We start from the raw sequence: 23,116 nt of genomic DNA, 5'->3' as shown, positions 1-23,116 counted from the left end.
CCACCTCATTTAACCATGGCAAGGTGACTGGTAATATGCCAGAATATAAATAGTGTAGTTATTCACTCCACAACGCAATCAAACAAGCTGAACATCAGTATAGAGATGAAGTTGAGTTGCAATTCAACGGCTCAGACACGAGACGTATGTGGCAGGGACGACAGACATTCATGGACTACAAAAGGAAAACCAGCCATAATTTTACATAATTGCGTATAAACTTACATACAGAGATCGAGATTAAAAAATGCTCAACCTCATGATGAGTATGAGGGGGGGAAGTTTAAGTTCAAATCTTACAAGCTTGTTTGGCTGGTAACGTATTCCTTAGGTCTTTGGGGCTGCTGGTGAACCATGAAGTGCATGACACTGGAATAGTGTTTGAATGTTAAATGACGAGACAGGCATTGATGCGAGTAACCAGTCTTGTTCAGTACATCACAACACATCCGGGTATCTCAAGCACCCCGGTAAAACACATGAGTTGCAGTAATGAACATTTACCAACAGATGGCATCACTGTGCCATCTTACACCCATAACATTTTCCCTTTAATAAAATAGGACAGGAGGTGTCAATTCACTAACAAAACAAACCTAGTAATAATAATTTCCAACAGGAACAGTTTAGTATTTTTTTTTTTTTTCTCTCTCAGGTAACAACAACACATTTTGATACTCTCTTCGCTTTTATCTCTGTCTGTCAACAATCCCTGATGGGAAACCTACAGATTAAGTATTTTTGGTGGCTGGGACAGACGCCCGCAGCGTGAAAAGACAGGGGGCTTGTCTACGAGGACTGCGGGTTCCCGCACAGGCGTGTCACCTGACTGTCTAAGGGGAGTATTGATGGGCGAGGGAGCGGCCGACCTGTGATCCCCTGGCTCTTCGCCAAGCGCCTCAGGCCCCATGTGACTTGCTGGGGTTCCGTCTTTTGTCATGCGACCCCTTTGACCATCAGGGTTCTGAGTAGGTGCTGGCTCAGCAATCCGAAGGTCAACCCTGTTGCGACGGTACAGTGATCCATTCACTTCGACCAAGTAGGAGCGTGGTGCCACTTTCTGTACACAGGATCCGAGTCTCCAGAGGCCCGTCCGGTCCCCTGGTAGTGGCTTCATTCGCACCGTTTCACCCACCCTGAGCTCAGGTAAGTCTTTTGCTGATTTGTCGTAGATGAACTTGGAGACCTGTCTTCTGTGACGTAGCTTCACCAGCACGTCTGCCACTACACATGGCTCCAGGAGAGTGCTGGCTACTGGCAGAGCTGCTTTTAAGCGCCGTGCCATGAGGCGCTGGGCCGGGCTGCTATCCATGCCTTCTGTCGGGGTATTGCGCCACTGCAGGATTGCTTTCCAGACATCTTTGCCCTCTCGCAGAGCCTTTTTGCAGAGGTTCTTTGCGATTTTTACTGCGGACTCCGCCTTCCCATTAGCTTTTGGGTATCGTGGTGATGAAGTGATGTGTTCGAATTCCCATCCTGCAGCAAATTTTCGGAACTCAACCCTGGAGAATTGGGGTCCATTGCCTGAAATTACCCTATCTGGCTGGCCATAGCGGGCAAACTGAGCCTTGCAGCGTTTGATCGTTGTCTCTGCTGAGAGGTCGGGGAGGAGGTCAATCTCCCAAAAGTCTGAGTAATGATCGACTACCAGCAGAAAGTCTTTGCCACTGTGCTGGAAGAGATCTAGACTTACTATCTGCCAGGGGCGCATCGGTAGCTCGTGGGACATCATCGTCTCTCTCTGTTGCTCACTGGCATATTCATTGCAGATTGTGCATTTACTGACATAGTCTTTGATTTCACTCTGCATTCCTGGCCAATAGTGTGTCACGTGCTTGTCTGTAACAGGCCTCACCTCCTATGTGACTTGAGTGCACACACGCCAACATCTCAAGGCGCAGAGACCGGGAAATAACGACTCTCTGACACTTGAATATTACTCCGTTTTGAACACTGAGCTCCTCTTTGACTGGCCAATATTCTCTGAAGGCTAAAGCAGTTTCTTCCTTGCAGTCGGGCCAGCCCCTCAGAATCACAGACCTCAATGCCTGGAGTTGTCCGTCCCTGTCTGTGTGCTGTCTGATTTGTATAAGGCGCTGGTCCGTAACATTGAGGTAGACAGCCTGGTTGATGTGTTCAACATCCACTTGCTCTGTTTGTAAGCTGCACACTGCGTGTTGTTCATGCATGGAGCGTGTGTAAGTGCCTGATGCAGTAGCCCTGCTGAGCGTGTCACTCACATACATCTCTGGCCCTGGCTTATACACCACCTTGATGTTGTAGTTTTGTAGGGCCAGTAGCATGCTCTGTAGTCGTTTTGGGGCATTCAGAAGAGGCTTGCTGAATATAGCAATAAGGGGCTTGTGATCTGTCTCTGCGGTAATATTTTCGCGCCCGTACAGGTAGAGATGGAAGCGTTGGCATGCAAACACAATGCTGAGGCACTCCTTCTCTATCTGGGCATAGTTCTGCTCTGTTGGGGTGAGTGCCCTAGAGGCGAATGCCACAGGCTGGCCCTCCTGCATGAGGCAACAGCCAAGTCCATACTGGCTTGAGTCACTCTGAATCATGACAGTTTTTGACAGTGGAAAATACAGCGCGTAGGGGTTGGTAATGTTCTCTATTTGCGCCATGATTGGCTCAGTGTTCTGTCATTCATGGGGACACTACATCACCACAGAATCTATGGGTAGTGCTTGAAAATTTAAGCCCCTTAAGTGCTGCCATAGTTACATTAGAAGTGCCCATCCAAGAAGGCTCAAGGTCATTGTCCACAGATAAACTTATGTCAAATCACATATGTACCGTAGCTTTGACTGTACAGATCGTGTCAACATCATACTTTCAAAATTTTAGCTAGTAAGCTAGCAGTCAAATGAATCAAGTTGACAATCTACTGGCAAATAATTTTCAATCCTTGTCATATGAAAAGAAATTATGAAGAGAAATCATAGATAAAATGTATCGGTGCTCATTGGCCAGTGGACATAACGTTACACAACAAGTTGGAAATCGCAAATTCAACAATGAGTGGTTTGGATGGAATCAGTGGCTAACTGCAAGCATTGCAAAGCAATCACTAGCTTGCTATTCAGTGGAGTGGGTGTGTGGTCCAAGTCTGGGTCTCTTTTCCAAGCTTTAAAAGGATAAACACTCAAAATTGGCATGACTTCTGCCGCGTTCGAAACAACTGGAAACTCGGAACTGGCGAATCTCAGAATTCAGTGAGTTCAAGACAGTGGTCCTAAAATTCTGAATCAAATGGCTAAATGATACATATTATGACCATCTTAAAACAATGTCTTATGTTAGCTTAGTAGTTATTGCGATATAAGTGCTTAGACCTACAAGGGTCAAAACTGTAAATAGGCCACACAGGAACATTTAATGTCATCTTGGTAAGCCACTCCAGTGTAGATTTGGCCTTGAATGATTGACCTGCTGAAAGGGGAATTCATATCCCAGTGTCTGTTGGAAAGCAGACTGAACCAGGTTTTCCTCTAGGATTTTGCCTGTGCTTAGTTGTATTGCATTTATTTTTATACTAAAAGAACTCCCTAGTCCTTGCCGATGACAAGCATACCCATAACATGATGCAGCCACCAACATGCTTGAAAATATGAAGAGTTCTACTCAGTGATGTTTTGTGTTGGATTTGCCCCAAACATAATTCTTTGTATTCAGGACAAAAAGTTAATTCCTTTGCTTAAAGCACATCAGAAGGCTATAAACAACTTCTCTGACAGAAAACAGCCTATGTGACATCGATATTAGTTTTTGTCATAAAGTCAGTGTCGTCCAAAACAGAGTTTTTTTTAAAAAGTCAGTTCGTCATGACTTACTTGAGGGTTGGGTTTTGATTTAGACTATGCTCACTTGCCAACTAACACGGGATACACAGCTGGGGTGTTTGCGCTCTATCCAATCCTACTACATAACACACAAACAGCAGACAGTTGCCCAACAGTGCAGCGGATCAGATTTTTATTTTATTTTTATTTTTTACATAAGACAACATTCTTTACTTGCGAAATACTGGACCAAACACGTTAGCTAGATGTGAAATTGATGTAAAACTTAAATCTCTGCAAAAATGAAAAAATGTATTACAGATTTCTTGAGTTATTTTATTTTGAGGAAGTGATACTGGCTTTGTTCCTATGGTGTCTCATGGAGGACAAACATTACAACAATAACTGCCACATCAAAATCCTGACACCCACTATTATTGATGTCACGTTCGTCATAAGGAGTAGACCAAGATGCAGCGTGGTATGTTTCCATCCTTTATTATGGAATAGAAAACTTCAACCAACAAAACGAACAAACGAAACGTGAAGCTAAATAATAATGCTCACAGGCAACTATACATAGACAAGATCCCACAAAGCACAATGGGAAAATGGCTACCTAAATATGATCCCCAATCAGAGAAAACGATAAACAGCTGCCTCTGATTGGGAACCATACTAGGCCAACATAGAAATATAATTCACCTAGATAACCCACCCTTAAATCACACCCCGACCTAACCAACATAGAGAATAAAAGCTCTCTATGGTCAGGGCGTGACAATTGAACACAGAATGAGTCCATGCAACTGATTTGTTAAGCACATTTTTACTCCTGAACTTATTTAGGCTTGCCATAACAAAGGTGTTAAATACTTGACTCAAGACATTTCAGCTTTTAATTTTCAAATTAATTTGTTAACATTTCTCAAAACAAAATTACATTTTTGCTTTATGGGGTATTGTGTGTAGATCAGTGACACAAATACTTAATTTAATTCATAACATTCAGGCTATCACTTTTTGGGGGAAAAGTTAAAGGATGTGAATACTTTCTGAAGGTGCTGTATATGGTTCTTATCATGACACAAGGTGAGACCCAGATGCATACACAGGAGGCAGATGGTTGGAGTCTTATAATGTTATATTCATCCAAAAAGGGGTAGGCAAGAGAATGGTCGTGGACAGGCAAAAGGTCAAAACCAGTTCAGAGTCCAATAGGTACCGAAGGGCAGGCAGATTCAAGGTCAGGGCAGGCAGGATGATCAGGCAGGTGGATAAGTAGTCCAGAGTCAGGCAGTGGTCAAAACCGGGAAGACTATCAAAAGAGAATAGAAAAGGGGTACGGGGGGAAAAACACACTGGTTGACTTGAACATACAAGACGAACTGGCATAGAGAGACAGGAAACACAGGGATAAATACACTGAGGAAAATAAGCAACACCTGGAGGGGGTGGAGAAAATCACAGGGACAGGTGAAACGGATCAGGGCGTCACAGTTCTAGCCCAGCAGCTTAATTTGATGTAGGCCCAACCAATGGTCGTTTGGAGCTGAGCTAGGCCTAGTCTTATTTTCAGGCCATCACATTCTTTGTCAACACGACTTGTTTTTATCACATTCAGAACATGTTTAGCTGAAGTGTTTCACTGAAGGCCTGTTTCAGGGCTTTAGTGAACCACGAAACGGACGTCCGTTTCAGAGCAATGGAAATGTATAATCATACATTAAAAAACAAACTCATTACATTGTGATGGACATTTTATGGTGTGTGTGATTGTATGTTTAGAACAATGCAGCTCTTGTAATAACATGTCTTGGTTGGCTTCAAGCATGTGACTGGTTGAGTGCACAGAGGAAACCACACTTTCACTCATAAGCAATTTGGTAGTACGCCCAGAACATTGCTCTGCAAACTAGAAGGAGTGATACACTATGTCAGTTTCAAGGTAAGAAGCCTTCATGTGGTATCAGTCTGTCACATACAGAAACCATCTATGCTTATAACTTGTTTGTGTAGCAGTATAAAATAACTGAATGGGAACATCCTCTTCAGAGTTTTCATCAAGCTTGTATTGAGTTTGTGAACCTCTCCTTGCGTTAATAAAGATTGCTTCATTTATTTTGAGTTTGGGTCCTTAGTGGTGAATTTCCACAACAGTATTTAACTTAGCCTGGGTGTATAAGTTTGGTGTGTGGTCACATAAGAATGAAAGGAATTAGAATAGCAGAAACAACACATTTGTAGTTTCCTCCTTTTCAGAGCTTCCCATCAGAGACGGAAAGAGTTAGATTCTGCAGCACTCTCTCAAACACACAGATGAGCTTCGAGATGAACTACTCTGTGATTATTCTGATTCTCACTGGAGCCGTTTGCACTTCTGCAGAAAGTAAGAGTTTGATTTATGTTTTATGCTGTACTAGTGTAAATGCCTTTGTTCATGTTTGATATACACTACCAGTCAAAAGTTTTAGAACACGCACTCGTTCAAGGGTTTTTCTTTATTTTTACTATTTTCTACATTGTAGAATAATAGTGAAGACATCAAAACTATGAAATAACACATATGGAATCATGTAGTAACCAAAAAAGTGTTACACAAATCAAAATATATTTTATATTTGAGATTCTTCAAATAGCCACCCTTTGCCTTGATGACAGCTTTGCACACTCTTGGCATTCTCTCAACCAGCTTCATAAGGTTGTCACCTGGAATGCATTTCAATTAACAGGTGTTTCTTCTTAAAAGTTCATTTGTGGAATTTCTTTCCTTCTTAATGCATTTGAGCCAATCAGTTGTGTATTGTGGCAAGAACAGCTCAAATAAGCAAAGAGAAACGACAGTCCATCATTACTTTAAGACATGAAGGTCAGTCAATACCGGACATTTCAAGAACTTGGAAAGTGAAGTCGCAAAAACCATCAAGTGCATTGATAAAACTTGCTCTCATGAGGACTGCCACAGGAATGGAAGCTCCAGAGTTACCTCTGCTGCAGAGGATAAGTTCATTAGAGTTACCAGCCTCAGAAGTTGTATTTTTTTATTTTACTAGGCAAGTTAAGAACAAATTATTATTTTCAATGATGGCCTAGGAACAGTGGGTTAACTGCCTTGTTCAGGGGCAGAACAACAGATCTTTACCTTGTCAGCTCAGGGATTTGATCTTGCAACCTTGCGGTTATTAGTCCAACGCTCTAACCACTAGGCTACCTGCCACCCAGGATACATCTCAATATCAACTGTTCAGAGGAGTTACCAGCCTCAGAAGTTTTATTTTTTTATTTTACTAGGCAAGTTAAGAACAAATTATTATTTTCAATGATGGCCTAGGAACAGTAGGTTAACTGCCTTGTTCAGGGGCAGAACGACAGAGTTTTACCTTGTCAGCTCAGGGATTTGATCTTGCAACTTTGCGGTTATTAGTTCAACGCTCTAACCACTAGGCTACCTGCCGCCCCGGATACATCTCAATATCAACTGTTCAGAGGAGACTGTGTGAATCAGGCCTTCATGGTCAAACTGCTGCAAAGAAACCACTACTAAAGGACACCAATAAGAAGAAGAGACTTGCTTATGCCAAGAAACATGAGCAATGGACATTAGACTGGTGGAAATTTGTCCTTTGTTCTGGAGTCCAAATTGGAGATTTTTGGTTCCAACCGCCATGTCTTTGTGAGACACACTGTGGGCGAACGGATGATCTCCGCATGTGTATTTCCCACCGTTGTAACGCTTCCATAACGACAGACGCTGGGAGACGAGAAGCAAGTACAGGGTGTGGATTTAATAATAAATAAACTTGAAACAAAACAATAACCGCCTGGAAAGAAAAACACAACAACATTAATGCTGACTCCGGAATGAAAGTGACAGATATAGGGGAGGTAAATCCAGGTGAGTCCGATAATTAAGCGCAGGTGCGCGTAACGATGGTGGCAGGTGTGTGTAATGATGAGTGAACTGATGACCTCGAGCACCGGAGAGGGGGCGCGGGAGCAGACATGACAGTACCTCCCCCCACTAGGGGCGCCACCTGGCGTCCTACCTGGGCGAGCCTGACGGGCTGGTCGAGGCGTGGGAGCCTGACAAGCCAGCTGAGGTATCCCCGATTGCGTCGGTAGCGGCACCCGGACCCGACGTCACCCCCCGAAAATGATAATAACATTTAAAAAACATCCCTGATGCCTCCAATTGTGGAGTCAGCATTCTGTAACAGTTCCGTATTGACAGATGCTGGGAGATGAGATGCAAGTACAGGGTGTGGATTTAATAATAAATAGACATGAAACAAAACAAGAACAGCGTCTGGACAGGAGAAACATAACAACATCAATGCTGACTCGGGAATGAAACTGAGGAGGTGACAGATATAGGGGAGGTAAATGACGTGATGGTGTCCAGGTGAGTCACAAAATTAAGTGCAGGCGCGCATAACGACGGTGGTAGGTGTGCGTAATGATGAGTGAACTGATGACCTCGAGCACCGGAGAGGGGGAGCGGGAGCAGACGTGACAACCATAAAGCATGGAGGAGGAGGTGTTATGGTGTGGGGGTGCTTTGCTGGTGACACTGTCTGTGATTTATTTAGAATTCAAGGCACACTTAACAAGCATGGCCACCACAGCATTCTGCAGCGATACGCCATCCCATCTGGTTTGGGCTTAGTGGGTCTATCATTTGTTTTTCAACGACCCAACACATCAAATCAAATGAAACTGTATTGGTCACATACACATGGTTAGCAGATGTTAATGCAAGTGTAGCAAAATGCTTGTGCTTCTAGTTCCGACAGTGCAGTAAGTAATCTAACAATTCCACAACAACTACCTAATACACACAAATCTAAGTAAAGGGATGGAATAAGAATATGACATATAAATATATGGATGAACGAACACACCTCAAGGCTGTGTAAGGGCTATTTTACCAAGAAGGAGAGTGATGCATCAGATGACCTGGCCTCCACTATCCCCTGACCTCAACCAAATTGAGATGGTTTGGGATGAGTCGGACTGCAGAGTGAATGAAAAGAAGCCAAAAAGTACTCAGCATATGTGGGACCTCCTTCAAGACTGTTGGAAAAGTATTCCAGGTGAAGCTGGTTGAGAGAATGCCAAGAGTGTGCAAAGCTTTCATTAGGGCAAAGGGCAGCTATTTGAAGAATGTCAAATATAAAATATATTTTGATTTGTTTAACACTTCTTTGGATACTACATCATTCCATATGTGTTATTTCATAGTTTTGATGTCTTCACTATTATTCTACAATGTAGAAAATAGTAAAAAATGTAGAAAAACCTTTGAATGAGTATGTGTTCTATAACTTTTGACCGGTAGTGTAGATATTACCATCCTGGATAAATTATATAAACCTCAGTTGATTAATTTGAAGTAATGTGTTTTCCCCCATTTCAGTTCATCATGAAATTCACTTTATCTACGGATGCTTTGAGTCAAGTGATCCTGCGGTGGGACTTGAGATTGATGGAGATGAAGTCTTCTATGGTGACTTCAATAAAAACAGTAATACATGTCTAATAGCAGATGTAGTGTTTACATTACCTAAATTCATATCTATTACACCAGAGGATAAAGAAAGGGCTTGTGAATATGCTACCATTAGCAGAGTTTGGTGCAAAAACAGCATCGCATGGGGCAAACTGTCTGAACCGAGAATACCAAAAAACAAAGGTAAGTGAAGATTGATGGGAATGTCTCACATAAACTGATAAATAATCAGTGATTCAATATGATTTGTGCGTCTCCAAAATCAATCTTTGTCAGAGTGGTCTGTCAAGCGGAGTTAATGTCATATACTATGCATGCCAGTCTCTCTTGGCTAAAGGTTGAGGAGAGACTGACTGCATCACTTCTTCTTTTTATAAGAAACATTAATGAGTTGAAAATCCCAAACTTACACACAGCCCTGACACACACTTACCCCACCACACATGCCACCAGGGGTCTTTTCACAGTCCCTAAATCCAGAACAAACTCAAGAAAGCGTACAGTTCCATCTCATATTGCTCAAATGAACAGCAAACCTGGTTTAAAAAAAACAGATAAAGCCTCACAGCACAACGCCTCTCCCCTATTTGACATAGATTGTTTGTGTGTACATTATGTGTTGATATGTAGGCTATGTGTGCCTTTTTTTAAATGGATGTAGTTCTGTCCTTGATCTGTTCTTGTCTATTAATGTTCTTTATTATGTAATGTTTCATGTTTTGTGTGGACCCAAGGAAGAGTAGCTGCTGCTTCGCAACAGCTAATGGGGATCCTAATAAAATAACAAATAACAAATATGCTATCTTTTGAGTAGGTCTATGTACAGTATCTGCCTTAATCCCAAATGAATGGGACAATAGGCACTGACATTTCGAAAGTCTGACAAACTTCAATTTTTGAGTGAATACAGTTTCAGGCTTTTGTTGCCCTCCAGATGCCCCTGAGAGCACCATCTACCCCAGGGATGAGGTGGAACTGGGAGTGGAGAACACCCTCATCTGCTTTGTGAATGATTTCTTTCCCCCGCCTGTCAAAGTCAACTGGACCAAGAATGGAATGGAGGTGACTGAGGGATTATCTCTCAGTCGTTACTATCCTAATAAAGATGGAACGTTCCACCAGTTCTCCAGGCTGAGTTTCACCCCACAAAAGGAAGACGTCTACATCTGCGCTGTGGCGCACACGGCCCTGAAGGACCCCAAAACCAGGGGTGAGAGAGGACATAATATTTTTGTACATGGTTCTATACTGAACAAAAATATAAACGCAACGTGCAACAATTTCAACGAGTTACAGTTCATATAAGAAAATTAGTCAATTGAAATAAATTCATTAGGCCCTAATCTATGGATTTCACATGACTGGGAAGGCAGCGCAGCCAGGGGAGGCCCACCCACTGGAGAGCCAGGCCCAGCCAATCAGATGTGTCCGGGTGGCTGGTCTTAGACGATCCCGCCAGGGAAGAAGCCGGATGTTGAGGTCCTGGGTTGGCGTGGTTACATGTGATCTGCAGTTGTGAGACCGGTTGGACATACACTAAATTCTCAAAAATTACGTTGGAGGTGGCTTATGGCAGAGAAATTAACATTAAATTATCTGGCAACAGCTCTGGTGGACATTCTTGCAGTCAGCATGCCAACTGCATGTTCCCTCAGAACTTGAGACATCTATGGCATTGTGTTGTGACAAAACTGCACATTTTAGAGTGGCCTTTTATTGTCCCAAGAACTAGGTGCACCTGTGTAATGATCATGCTGTTTAATCAGCTTCTTGATATGCCACACCAGTCAGGTGGATGGATTATCTTGGCAAAGCGAAATGCTCACTAATAGGGATGTAATGAAATTTGTGGACAAAAGTGGAAAATGTCTGGGGTCTTTTATGTTGCGTTTATATATTTTTTCAGTATATTTACTTTAATATTAAACCTTAAGAAGGAACTCAAACAACTCTGAAATTGAGACCTGAAACAAGCCATTCCAAGGCAGTGTGTGATGAGTGGTTGTGTATTGTGCTGATTCTGGTGACACATCTTGTCTTCCAGAATATAAGGTCAGTGGGTCCAGTGCTGGTCCTGGTCCTGCTGTATTCTGTAGAGTGGGCCTCACTCTTGGGCTGCTGGGGGTGGCTACTGGAATATTCTTCATCTACAAAGGAAAGAGAGCCACTGAGTCTCAGGAAAAAAGATGGGAAGTGAGGCACTGGACTAGAGAGATCTAGCCATTACGATTGAAGCAATTAAGTGTCATAATCATCACATTACATTCTGCACAATATTGATAAATCACAGTCAACACTGTACGCCATTACTCACTGTTGATTTCTGTCTATTTGAAAAAGTGTAGAAGGTTAGTTGTATTTTTTAGAATAAGTATTTTTTTTACAATAAAAAATAAATAAATTGGGAGATACTGTAAGGTTCTGCTTTTCTTTTCTTAGTCAACCTTGTGTTCTTTTTCTTTGTGTTCTTGAACGTAGCCCTATCTTTCATTTTTGTTCATTGATTTCTCCTGTGATCATTTCTCACCTGGTCTCATCAGCTCCCTATTTAGTTCAGGTCTTTCTGTTTGTATGGTTGTGAGGTATTGTTTGTTTTTGACTGCCTACCTGTGTTTGACCATTGCCTGCCTGTGACCACGATTCCTGCCTTCTGCGAAGGCTTAATAACCTCTTTGGGCTAGGTGGGACACTAGCGCCCCACCACGACAACATCCGGTGAAATTGCACAGCGCAAATTTCAAAATACAAAAATCGTAATATTAAACATTCATGAAAATACAAGTGTCTTACATCGTTTAAAAGCTTAACTTCTTGTTAATCCAACCGCGTTGTCATATTTCAAAAAGGCTTTACGGCGGAAGCATACAATGCGATTATCTCAGGACAGCGCCGCGCATACACCAGCATTAAAAACATTTCCAAACAAGCAGAGGCTTCACAAAAATCAGAAATAGCAATAAAATAAATCACTTACCTTTGAAGATCTTCCTCTGTTTGCAATCCCAAGGGTCCCAGCTACACAACAAATGGTAGTTTTGTTACATGAAGTCATTCTTTAAATCCTAAAAAAGTCAGTTTAGTTGGCGCGTTTGATTCAGTAATCCACCCGTTCCACTCGTTCAACATGCAGACAAAGGAATCCCAAAAGTTACCGGTAAACTAAGTCCAAACAAGTCAAACAACATTTCTAATCAATCGTCAGGTACCCTAATATGTAAATAAATGATTAAATTTAAGACGGAATGTAGTATGTTCAATACCGGAGATAAATAACGAAGTGCCTTTCTAAAGACTGTTGACATCTAGTGGAATCCATAGGAACTGCAATCTGGGAGGAATTCCTTTGAATATCCCATAGACAAGCATTGGAATCGCCTGTGACCTCAATTTTTTTTATTCTGGATGGATTCTCCTTGGGTTTTCACCTGCCATATCAGTTATGTTATACTCACAGACATTACTTTAACAGTTCTAGAAACTTCAGAGTGTTTTCTATCCAATGTTACCAATTATATGCATATCCTAGCTTCCGGGCCTGAGTAACAGGCAGTTTACTTTGGGCACGTCAGTTATCCGAACTACCGAATACTGCCCCCGGGCCTTAAGCATCTGTCGCACCCTGCGCGTGAATCTACACCTTTTTCTCCCTGAGTATTCATTACAGATACACTACCTGTCAAAATTTTGGACACACCTACTCATTCAAGGGTTTTTTCTTGTAGTAACTAAAAAAGTGTTAAACAAATAAATATATACAGTGGGGAGAACAAGTATTTGATACACTGCCGATTTTGAAGGTTTTCCTACTTACAAAGCATGTAGAGGTCTGTAATTTTTATCATAGGTACACTTCAACTGTGAGAGACGGAATCTAAAACAAAAATCCAGAAAATCACATTGTATGATTTTTAAGTAATTAATTTGCATTTTATTGCATGACATAAGTATTTGATACATCAGAAAAGCAGAACTTAATATTTGGTACAGAAACCTTTGTTTGCAATTACAAAGATCATACGTTTCCTGTAGTTATTGACCAGGTTTGCACACACTGCAGCAGGGATTTTGGCCCACTCCTCCATACAGACCTTCTCCAGATCCTTCAGGTTTCGGGGCTGTCGGTGGGCAATACGGACGTTCAGCTCCCTCCAAAGATTTTCTATTGGGTTCAGGTCTGGAGACTGGCTAGGCCACTCCAGGACCTTGAGATGCTTCTTACGGAGCCACTCCTTAGTTGCCCTGGCTGTGTGTTTCGGGTCGTTGTCATGCTGGAAGATCCAGCCACGACCCATCTTCAATGCTCTTACTGAGGGAAGGAGGTTTTTGGCCAAGATCTCGCAATACATGGCCCCATCCATCCTCCCCTCAATACGGTGCAGTCGTCCTGTCCCCTTTGCAGAAAAGCATCCCCAAAGAATTATGTTTCCACCTCCATGCTTCACGGTTGGGAGGGTGTTCTTGGGGTTGTACTCAACCTTCTTCTTCCTCCAAACATGGCGAGTGGAGTTTAGACCAAAAAGCTCTATTTTTGTCTCATCAGACCACATGACCTTCTCCCATTCCTCCTCTGGATCATCCAGATGGTCATTGGCAAACTTCAGACGGGCCTGGACATGCGCTGGCTTGAGCAGGGGGACCTTGCGTGCGCTGCAGGATTTCAATCCATGACAGCGTAGTGTGTTACTAATGGTTTTCTTTGAGACTGTGGTCCCAGCTCTCTTCAGGTCATTGACCAGGTCCTGCCGTGTAGTTCTGGGCTGATCCCTCACCTTCCTTATGATCATTGATGCCCCACGAGGTGAGATCTTGCATGGAGCCCCAGACCGAGGGTGATTGACCGTCATCTTGAACATCTTCCATTTTCTAATAATTGCGCCAACAGTTGTTGCCTTCTCACCAAGCTGCTTGCCTATTGTCCTGTAGCCCATCCCAGCCTTGTGCAGGTCTACAATTTTATCCCTGATGTCCTTACACAGCTCTCTGGTCTTGGCCATTGTGGAGAGATTCTAGTCTGTTTGATTGAGTGTGTGTACAGGTGTCTTTTATACAGGTAACAAGTTCAAACAGGTGCAGTTAATACAGGTAATGAGTGGAGAACAGGAGGGCTTCTAAAAGAAAAACTAACAGGTCTGTGAGAGCCGGAATTCTTACTGGTTGGTAGGTTTTCAAATACTTATGTCACGCAATAAAATGCAATTTAATTACTTAAAAATCATACAATGTGATTTTCTGGATTTTTGTTTTAGATTCCGTCTCTCACAGTTGAAGTGTACCTATGATAAAAATTACAGACCTCTACATGCTTTGTAAGTAGGAAAACCTTCAAAATCGGCAGTGTATCAAATACTTGTTCTCCCCACTGTATATATAAATATATATATATATAATATTTGAGATTCTCAAAGTAGCCACCCTTAGCCTTGATGACATCTTTGTACACTCTTGGCCTTCTCTCAACCAGCTTCACCCGGAATGCTTTTCCAACTGCCTTGAAGGAGTTCCCACATACGCTGAGCACTTGTTGGCTGCTTTTCCTTCACTCTGCGGTCCAACTCATCACATACCATCTCAATTGGGTTAAGGTCGGGTGATGGTGAAGGCCAGGTCATCTGATGCAGCACTCCCATCACTCTGCTTTTTGGTCAAATAACCCTTACACAGCCTGGAGGTGTGTTGAGTCATTGTCCCACTAAGCCCAAACCAGATGTGGTAACCATGCTGGTTAAGTGTGCCTTCTAAATAATCACTGACAGTGTCACACGCAAAACACCCCCACACCATCACACCTCCTCCTCCATGCTTCACGGTGGGAACCACACATGCGGAGATCATCCGTTCACCTATTCTGCGTCTCACAGAGGCACGTCGGTTAGAACCAAAAATCTCACATTTGGACTCATCAGACCAGATTTCCACTGGTCTAACGTCCATTGCTCATGTTTCTTGACCCAAGCAAGTCTCGTCTTCTTATTGGTGTCCTTTAGTAGTGGTTTCTTTTCAGCAATTCAATCATGAAGGCCTGATTCACACAGTCTCCTCTGAACAGTTGATGTTGAGATGTATCTGTTACTTGAACTCTGTGAAGCATTTATTTGGGCTGCAATTTCTGAGGCGGGGAACTAATGAACTTATCCTCTGCTGCAGAGGTAACTCTGGGTCTTCCTTTCCTGTGGTGGTTCTCATGAGAGCCAGTTTCATCATAGCGCTTGATGGTTTTTCCGACTGCACTTGAAGAAACTTTCAAAGTTCTTGAAATGTTCTGTATTGACCTTCAAGTCTTAAATTAATGATGGACTGTCATTTCTCTTTGCTTATTTGAGCTGTTCTTGCCATAATATGGACTTGGTCTTTTACCAAATAGAGCTATGTTCTGTATTCCACCCCTACCTTGTCACAACACAACTTATTGGCTCAAACGCATTAAGAAGGAAAGAAATTCCACAAATTAACAAGGCACATCTGCTAATTGAAATGCATTCCAGGTGACTACCTCATGAAACTGGTTGAGAGAATGCCAAGAGTGTGCAAAGCTGTTATCAAGGCGAAGGCTGGCTACTTTGAAGAATCTGTTTCATACTTTTTTGGTTACTACATGATTTCATATGTGTTATTTCATAGTTTTGATGTCTTCACTATTATTCTACAATGTAGATAATAGTAAATATAAAGAAAAACCCTTGAATGAGTAGGTGTGTCCAAACTTTTGACTAGTACTGTACATTCCGAAGCTTATTCAAATGTAAATGTTCTGACTTACAAAAAACATTTGACCACTGCTATGTTTTTTTCTGGAATTAATTTAATTATGTGTCGGGCTTTTTGTGTGAGCGAGGTTTGAAAGTACTGAACTTTCAACAGTGCATTACATTACACAGCAGTGTATCCTGGATGAGGGTGTTAATAACAAAACTGCAGTCCCACTGTGTGTGCTGAGTCATCCAGTATTTTGCTGTGGAGTGTTTGTTTGTTCTCTTTTCCCATTTCTTTGTTATGTTTCTGTCTTAATTCGAAGCAAGGTCATTGATGGAGAATGGTTGCAAGTGCTGTCCTCCATGTATTAATATAATAATATTCGCCCTCGATTACATTTGTTCGGATTAGATTTGGCCTCATGGATACTTTCTGGATTTCAATTGGTGGCTTCCTCTCTGGGAAATCTATTTTGTGAATTTAACAGTAACAAACAGGACCCTCTTTTTGAGGTGTGCAGTGAGTTAAAAGTATGTTCCTGAATTAAGTTTTGTACATTAGGGGATTTTTAGCGACATTTTTAGCTTCCCGAAATCTCATGAAACTATCTCCTCCACCTTCATATGACTGGTGCCTCCCCTTGCAGTTTTCCAAAGCTCAGAGGGGAACTAACTCTGAGAAGTAAACATGTTTATGTTTATTCTCTCCCCCATCCACAGATTTGCCATAGTAAATACTACAGTAAGTTTAACTGTTTTATTTTTATGTAACCTTTATTTAACTAGGCAAGTCAGTTAAGAACAAATTCTTATTTACAATGACGGCCTACTGGGGAAGCTAACTCCGTTTGAAACAGGACTGAGTAATACCTTACTTTATATCGTTCTTATTACCATTTAATCACAGGGACATTGCACTCCAATGTTTTCAGACATCCACAATTAGTCTAATGTCAAAATAAGATGAATTATCTCAAGCGACTTACAGTCATTTACTTTTGGTAAAAAGGTGCTAAAAAAGCTTGACATATGCCAGAAATTCAAAATGAATGGAACAGATAAGCACCGCCAGTCTAGAGATTACATTGCCTATTTTTTCCTTCCTTTTGGATTTTGGCAACGGACACGTTTTGATTTTGGAGTGTGATGTCCCTTTAAGCACATATTTACCCTGTTCTTACAACAGAAGCCTAACCCTAATTTTATCTGCTATCTCTGAATCAACGTACAGTATGTACTAACAGTGGCCATGGGGATTCACCTAAAGGGAAGGTTTTAGGAAGTGAAAGAGTATGGTTCTTGAAATGAATGCAGTAAAGAGGTCTATATAGGTATGCTAATACAGGACTAGTAAAGGCCCAGTGCCCTATTGGAATCGAACCCACAACCTTAGAATTGCATGCCGCTGCTCCACCAACTGAGCCACATCATCACAAACCACTTTATGTCTCAATGTACTCAATTACTGTATTGTGCATTGTTTTTCTTCATGGCGATGGAAAGTCTACAGGTACAAACCTAGATGACCAGCCTATGTACAACACAGTTATGTACATTTACATTAAGTGGTTTGTATGGATGGTCAATTAATACTGCACAAAAGTGGTTGTTTTCCATGTTATTAAATCAAGAAAAATACTTAATTTGATGTGGATGTTTTGTGTCTTTGCCCATAACATGGCACCTTTTGATGTACACTGCCGTTCAAAAGTTTGGGGTCACTTAGAAATGTCCTTGTTTTTGAAAGAAAATCACATTTTTGTCCATTAAAATAACATCAAATTGATCAGAAATACAGTGTAGACATTGTTAATGTTGTAAATGACTATTGTAGCTGGAAACGGCTGATTTTTTATGGAATATCTACATACAGTGGTTTCTCCTTTAAAAGTTGCATCATACAGCGCCACTTTAACATAACTCCTAAACCTTACCTTAATTAACCCTAACCTTAACCCTTAGCCGAGCCAATGTTAGTCACCTAGCTAACGTTGGCATTAGTCACCTAGCTTCCTTGCGAACGTTATCCAAAACAAATTGGAATTCGTAACATATAATACGTTTAGCAAATTGTTAACATAATTGTATTTTTTGAAACTGCATTGTTGTTTAGGGGCTCGTAAATAAGCATTTCACTGTAAGGTCTACACCTTTTGTATGAATTGCAATTCGTAACATATTGTATGAATTGCAATTCGTAACATATCAAAGGAATTGTAATCCATAACATATCATATACAAAATGGATGAAGAACAGCCAAAACGTAATACATACCGTAACATATCATACTAATTGGCGTGTCCGGATTTACATCTACTATGTTACGTCTACCCCTGAGTCCAGGTTGGCAACGGTCCTGCTGGCTGTCAAAACTGAAGTTTCCCAGCTGTTTAAAAGGGTGGTTTTTGAAACATAACTTTAGTTTCCTCAGTGTTGTTTCACAGTTGAAAAGTTCTAACTCTGAGACTTGATCATGTATGTGCTGAATTGCTTCTCCATCCACCTGCTGCTCCTCTTCTCCTCTCTGTCTGAAGTGGGTGAGTTCAAACAAACATAATCCAAATTAGATTTTATTGCTTTTCAACAGTGAAAGAAAGTGGACATTGCAATTGGCTGAACGGAGTCGCATTAACAGAAATCCCATGCAGCCTTCTTTACAAATTCGAACACTGGAATGTGAGATTTGGGCATAATTTACACGTCGATTAGGATTATAGAAATCCTCATTATTTCGTTTAATAATTTTTCACTTTGAGTGTAATTATTCCGTTAGCCTTCACTTTCCCGTTCTGAATTTCTAACGCGATTGGGGTGGGTGTGGCTTCTTGACAAAGATCGCAAGAGTAGCTGCTCAACGATTTAATAATGACTCCAAGGCAGTTCCACCTCCAACACCGCTGAAACATATGCTATGCATGTGTCTGTAATCGGCGGTTAATTAAGGCTTGATCTGATTGAATCTAGGCCAAAGTGTTTTACATTTGTCCCATATTCTTGCAATGAAACAACACATTTGTATGGCTAGTTATATGCTAGTAATTTACACACTCTAAAACAAGGATGGGCAATAATTCTGGCTCGAGAGCCACATAGGGATTTTGAAATTCAATGGAGGGCTGCACAAAGTATTTTTGGACCAATTTCTTCAGGGGGGCATTTAATGGGCTGGCGGCCAGATATATCCTAATAATTATATTTCTGAAGTGTGCATAACTCTTCAAATCTGTCTATTAAAAAATACTTTTACATGTCCTTTTTCTGTTATTATAGTTCATTCCTCAGATGAAGATTTTGCACACGATGATGCATGGTGTAGGTTTAGCTCCAGAGATGTACATGATATGGAGTATATTTTAGAGCATCATTATAACAACATCATGGTGGCTCAGTACAACAGCACCACAGAGAGGTGGACAGGATACACGGCTTTGGGAGTGATATCTGCAGAAAAGTGGAATGAGGACCCAGATGAGATCCCCAGGAGGAGAGCAGATATGGCTGTGTTATGCAAGCCATACGCTACTCGGATCGACAACACAGTAGAGATGTTTATGGGTGATTATAACAATTCACTAACAACTGGAAGTTCTCCCTCACTTGATTTGTTTTATGTCTATAGCATATGCTCTGCAGTACTTGATAACATGTCACATTTTTTTCAATGACATTATTGCATTTCAACAAAACATAGACCATGGAGTAATACTGTAGGTCAGTTGTAATAATCTAGTAAGGTTCAAAACCATAATCTTCAAAATAAAGGAGGAATTGTTGGAATGAACCATAAACAACTGGAAATCTTACTGACTGTGGATTTAACTGCTTGACCTGGGAAGGGACAGACTAAGGGGACTTTTCTGACTAGCATCCCATTGACAGCTCGACTAGCCAAAATCTTAAACTTACCCTTTACCAACCAAACCCTTAACCTAATTTTAACAAATTTGGAAATTCAACATTGGAGTGCTGGTCAGGCACATTTCCCACCATTTTAGGCTACAGATTGCTGTAGCAAGCACTCAACATTTCTGCTTGAAACCTTATTTTTCCAGTTATAACGTATCATCATTGATTAATTGACCTCCTTCTCTAGTTGAGCCCAACGTCACACTGAGGCTAGAGGGGCCATCCAGTGACTCCAGCCTTGTGTGTAGCGTCCACTTCTTCTACCCCAAACACATCGGAGTGACGTGGCTGAGGAACGGGGAGGAAGTGACCTCAGATGTGACCTCCACTGACATACTGGCCAATGGACTCTGGAGCTACCAGATACAGTCCTATTTGAAGTACACACCCACAACTGGAGAGAGAATCATCTGTATGGTGGAGCACATCAGCCAGACTGAGCCCAAACTTTATCACTGGGGTAAGGGTATGGGTGGAGTAAGGGTGTGTGGGTGGAGTAAGTGTATAAGTGAGAGCGACTTCACCCGACTCCCCAACAGGGCTGCAGAACAGTGGCTATTTCATCTTAGGGCTCACTAATATGAACATGGGGACAAGGAAAGTCAACTCTTAACTCATCAGCTGAAGAGTAGAACAGTCACAAGTCATCTCTGAAATGTTCACCAGTTTGTGTCGTATAGCCCAATGTCTCTGTTGAATAGGGAGATTAAAATACTATTTTCTTTTGCGTGTGTTTTGGAGACCATCATCTTTGTTAAATGTGTAATTGCAGACCCCTCCTTGCCTAAGTCTGAGAAGAATAAGATAGTGATCGGTGTCTGTGGGCTGCTGCTGGGGGTGGTCTTTGTAGTAGCTGGACTGATCTACTGGAAGAAATCTACTGGTGAGGAACCACAAGACTCATGAAAAATTACTGAAAAGGCACAGATAATGCTACTCACTGTATATCTATGGTTGTACTGCTATCTACCTGTACTAGTGTTGTAGACTCAGTGCTCGATGATGGTTTATTCTCATGGCTCTTAATTCAGTATCTCTGTTTTTACTTTCAACAGGACGGCTGTCGGGTCTTATTGGTGAATGTGATTATGGGACTTGTGATTGAGGCCGTGTGGACGAAGGCTAGCTGATCAAATCCCTGTCGTTAACTGATAGTAGCTGATATAGTTTGCTTTTTAGCCGCTGTTGCCTCTAGCAGCTGTCCTCCCCTATTCAAAATGCCAACATTGCACCAACCATGGCCTGCTTGCCAACAGTTAACCAACTACACTCTGGAAAAAAAGGGTGATTTGTGGAGGGGAAGGGGTTCTACCTAGAACCCTTCTCATCCAAAGAACCCCTTTTTGAAAGCCCACTGGGAACAGACGTCAGTTCAATGTCTAGTTAGTTGTCAACTAACGTGAATTCAACGTGAAATCAATAAAATGCCACCATGTCATTGCATTTAGGCAAAAAGTTCAGTGAAAAAAATATGAAATGCCCTTAAGTTGATGACTTTGCAAATTCAATCAGTTTTCCACATTGATTCACATATATTTTTTTAGTTGAAATGAAGTGGAAACAACGTTGACCAGTATTTGCCCAGTGGGAGGTTCTACATGGAACCTTTTTCATCAGAATTTAACATCAGAAATAATTTCTGTTTAGCCCAAGCCTTTGTTGATATTACAGTTTAATTTCAAGACATTAGCTTGCCTAGGAATTTGTGGAGGAGTAGCCTTCACTGTCATTTGTGCAAATGTATTCTATCGTGTTTCTATTCAAGGATCCTATTCATCATCGAATCTAAATCCAGTTAATGTGTCTTTATTCACCAGCCCAACCTTTACCTGTGTTTTAATGTAGACTGAGTTGTCCCTTTAATTCTCCCTTTAATGTCCCTTTAATTGTGAACTGATCCATTGTACTGACTGTTAATTAGTTGATTGCTCACACCTGTGGCCTCCTGCCTCAAGGGTTCAGTTTTTTCAAATGGAGGATTCTGTTGAGTGTGTGGAAGGTACTGCGGAGATGTCTGCAAGTTGTTCATAAAAATAAGCTATAAGCAAGATCACCATCTCTGTCTCTCCGATGTGAGAGGGCATCGGTCTACCATCTCACAAAATTGTTATTATGTACTGTACATCTTATATAAAATGCCAGGCTACACGTGCCTGAATTGCTTACCCATATGGAAAAATATTATAAGAATCTTATGAGGTCCTTTGTATGTTGAAGAAAATATGAATAATATTTATTCATACATGTCAGTCTACACTCTTATAAAAAATTGTTATTTGGGGTTCTATATAGAACCTTTTGGTTCTTTGTTTAAAATGTAATGGTAAATATGAAAATAAAAGCTTCCAAATTAAACGAAAATATGAATAATACTCCCACCTCTCTGTTATGGTTAAACCATTTATTTCTAGGTGGCTGCACAAGCTGTATCTCTGTCCATGGCACTGTCCACTCAGTAGTGCTGAATTTCGGCCTCAGCTGAGCTCTTTTAAATGCATACATTTTCCTTTGTACTTGCTCATTTTCGACATTTGTTTGCCATGCACCCTTGATAAAAATAGACTATGCCTTTGCTCCAATGCATTGATTTATCATGCTTCTACACCTGCATTGCTTGCTGTTTGGAGTTTTAGGCTGGGTTTGCAGTGCCTTAGATTGCTGGGCCACTCTGGGACCTGTGTAAGGAAAGAAAGGTAGTGTTTTATGTCACATGATCTGTGAAGACTCCAAGCATTCAACTCATGCATTTTGTACAACTCATGAACTAGGGTGTAAACATGGTTTGATTCAACTTGTGTATTGTATTGATTGGAGGCTACCTGTTCTGCGTGTGTTCATGTGCGTAACATTGCCTAGGCTGAGAGGGTACCGGCAGCGGTGTAGGCCTAGTGGAGGGTAAACCCAACTAAACGCAGTTTAGACACCTTTTTCCGAAAAATGCATTGAAAGTATTGGTTGCGTTACTTTTTTCACCACGACCGACAATCAGAGTTGACACATCTATTATTTTACCACTACATCACTGGCTACTGGTAGGCCTATTTTAAGTTCATGGTAATAGGCCTACACATTGTAGACTAGTCTAGTAAATTGAGGGTGACTATCCCTTTTTTCCCAGGACAGTTTCAGCCCCATTTCAGGTGTCCTGACGTTTCAGGTTACAAAAATATGTCAATCAATTAATGTAGGCCTAATAAATTGCAATCACTGAATGTCATTA

The 23,116-nt window shown here is 41.4% G+C and overlaps 2 protein-coding genes and 1 long non-coding RNA gene across 3 annotated transcripts; 2 read left to right on the top strand and 1 right to left on the bottom strand.

Moving 5' to 3' along the window:
• Positions 1–4,273: 4,273 nt before the first annotated feature.
• Positions 4,274–18,400, bottom strand: LOC139530281 (uncharacterized). Its single transcript, XR_011665997.1, has 3 exons — positions 18,265–18,400; positions 11,265–11,447; positions 4,274–5,109 (listed from the first exon to the last, which is right to left on the bottom strand). It is a non-coding gene; the product is annotated as an uncharacterized lncRNA (long non-coding RNA).
• LOC139530268 (H-2 class II histocompatibility antigen, A-Q alpha chain-like) lies at positions 5,657–11,717 on the top strand. The gene is made up of 5 exons (XM_071326514.1): positions 5,657–5,739; positions 6,054–6,180; positions 9,208–9,483; positions 10,235–10,510; positions 11,345–11,717. The coding sequence occupies exons 2-5, from the start codon at positions 6,111–6,113 to the stop codon at positions 11,518–11,520; spliced, it is 798 nt and encodes a 265-aa protein (XP_071182615.1). The 5' UTR covers positions 5,657–5,739; positions 6,054–6,110; the 3' UTR covers positions 11,521–11,717.
• LOC139530273 (H-2 class II histocompatibility antigen, E-S beta chain-like) lies at positions 18,389–22,274 on the top strand. The gene is made up of 5 exons (XM_071326524.1): positions 18,389–18,527; positions 19,261–19,545; positions 20,084–20,356; positions 20,669–20,779; positions 20,952–22,274. Exons 1-5 carry the CDS (start codon positions 18,464–18,466, stop codon positions 20,999–21,001), a joined length of 783 nt encoding a protein of 260 aa, XP_071182625.1. The 5' UTR covers positions 18,389–18,463; the 3' UTR covers positions 21,002–22,274.
• The last annotated feature ends 842 nt before the right edge of the window (positions 22,275–23,116 follow it).

This window comes from Salvelinus alpinus, chromosome 1, assembly GCF_045679555.1.
Source record: "Salvelinus alpinus chromosome 1, SLU_Salpinus.1, whole genome shotgun sequence".
NCBI lineage: Eukaryota > Metazoa > Chordata > Actinopteri > Salmoniformes > Salmonidae > Salvelinus > Salvelinus alpinus.
This window is presented reverse-complemented; position numbering and strand designations above follow the sequence as displayed.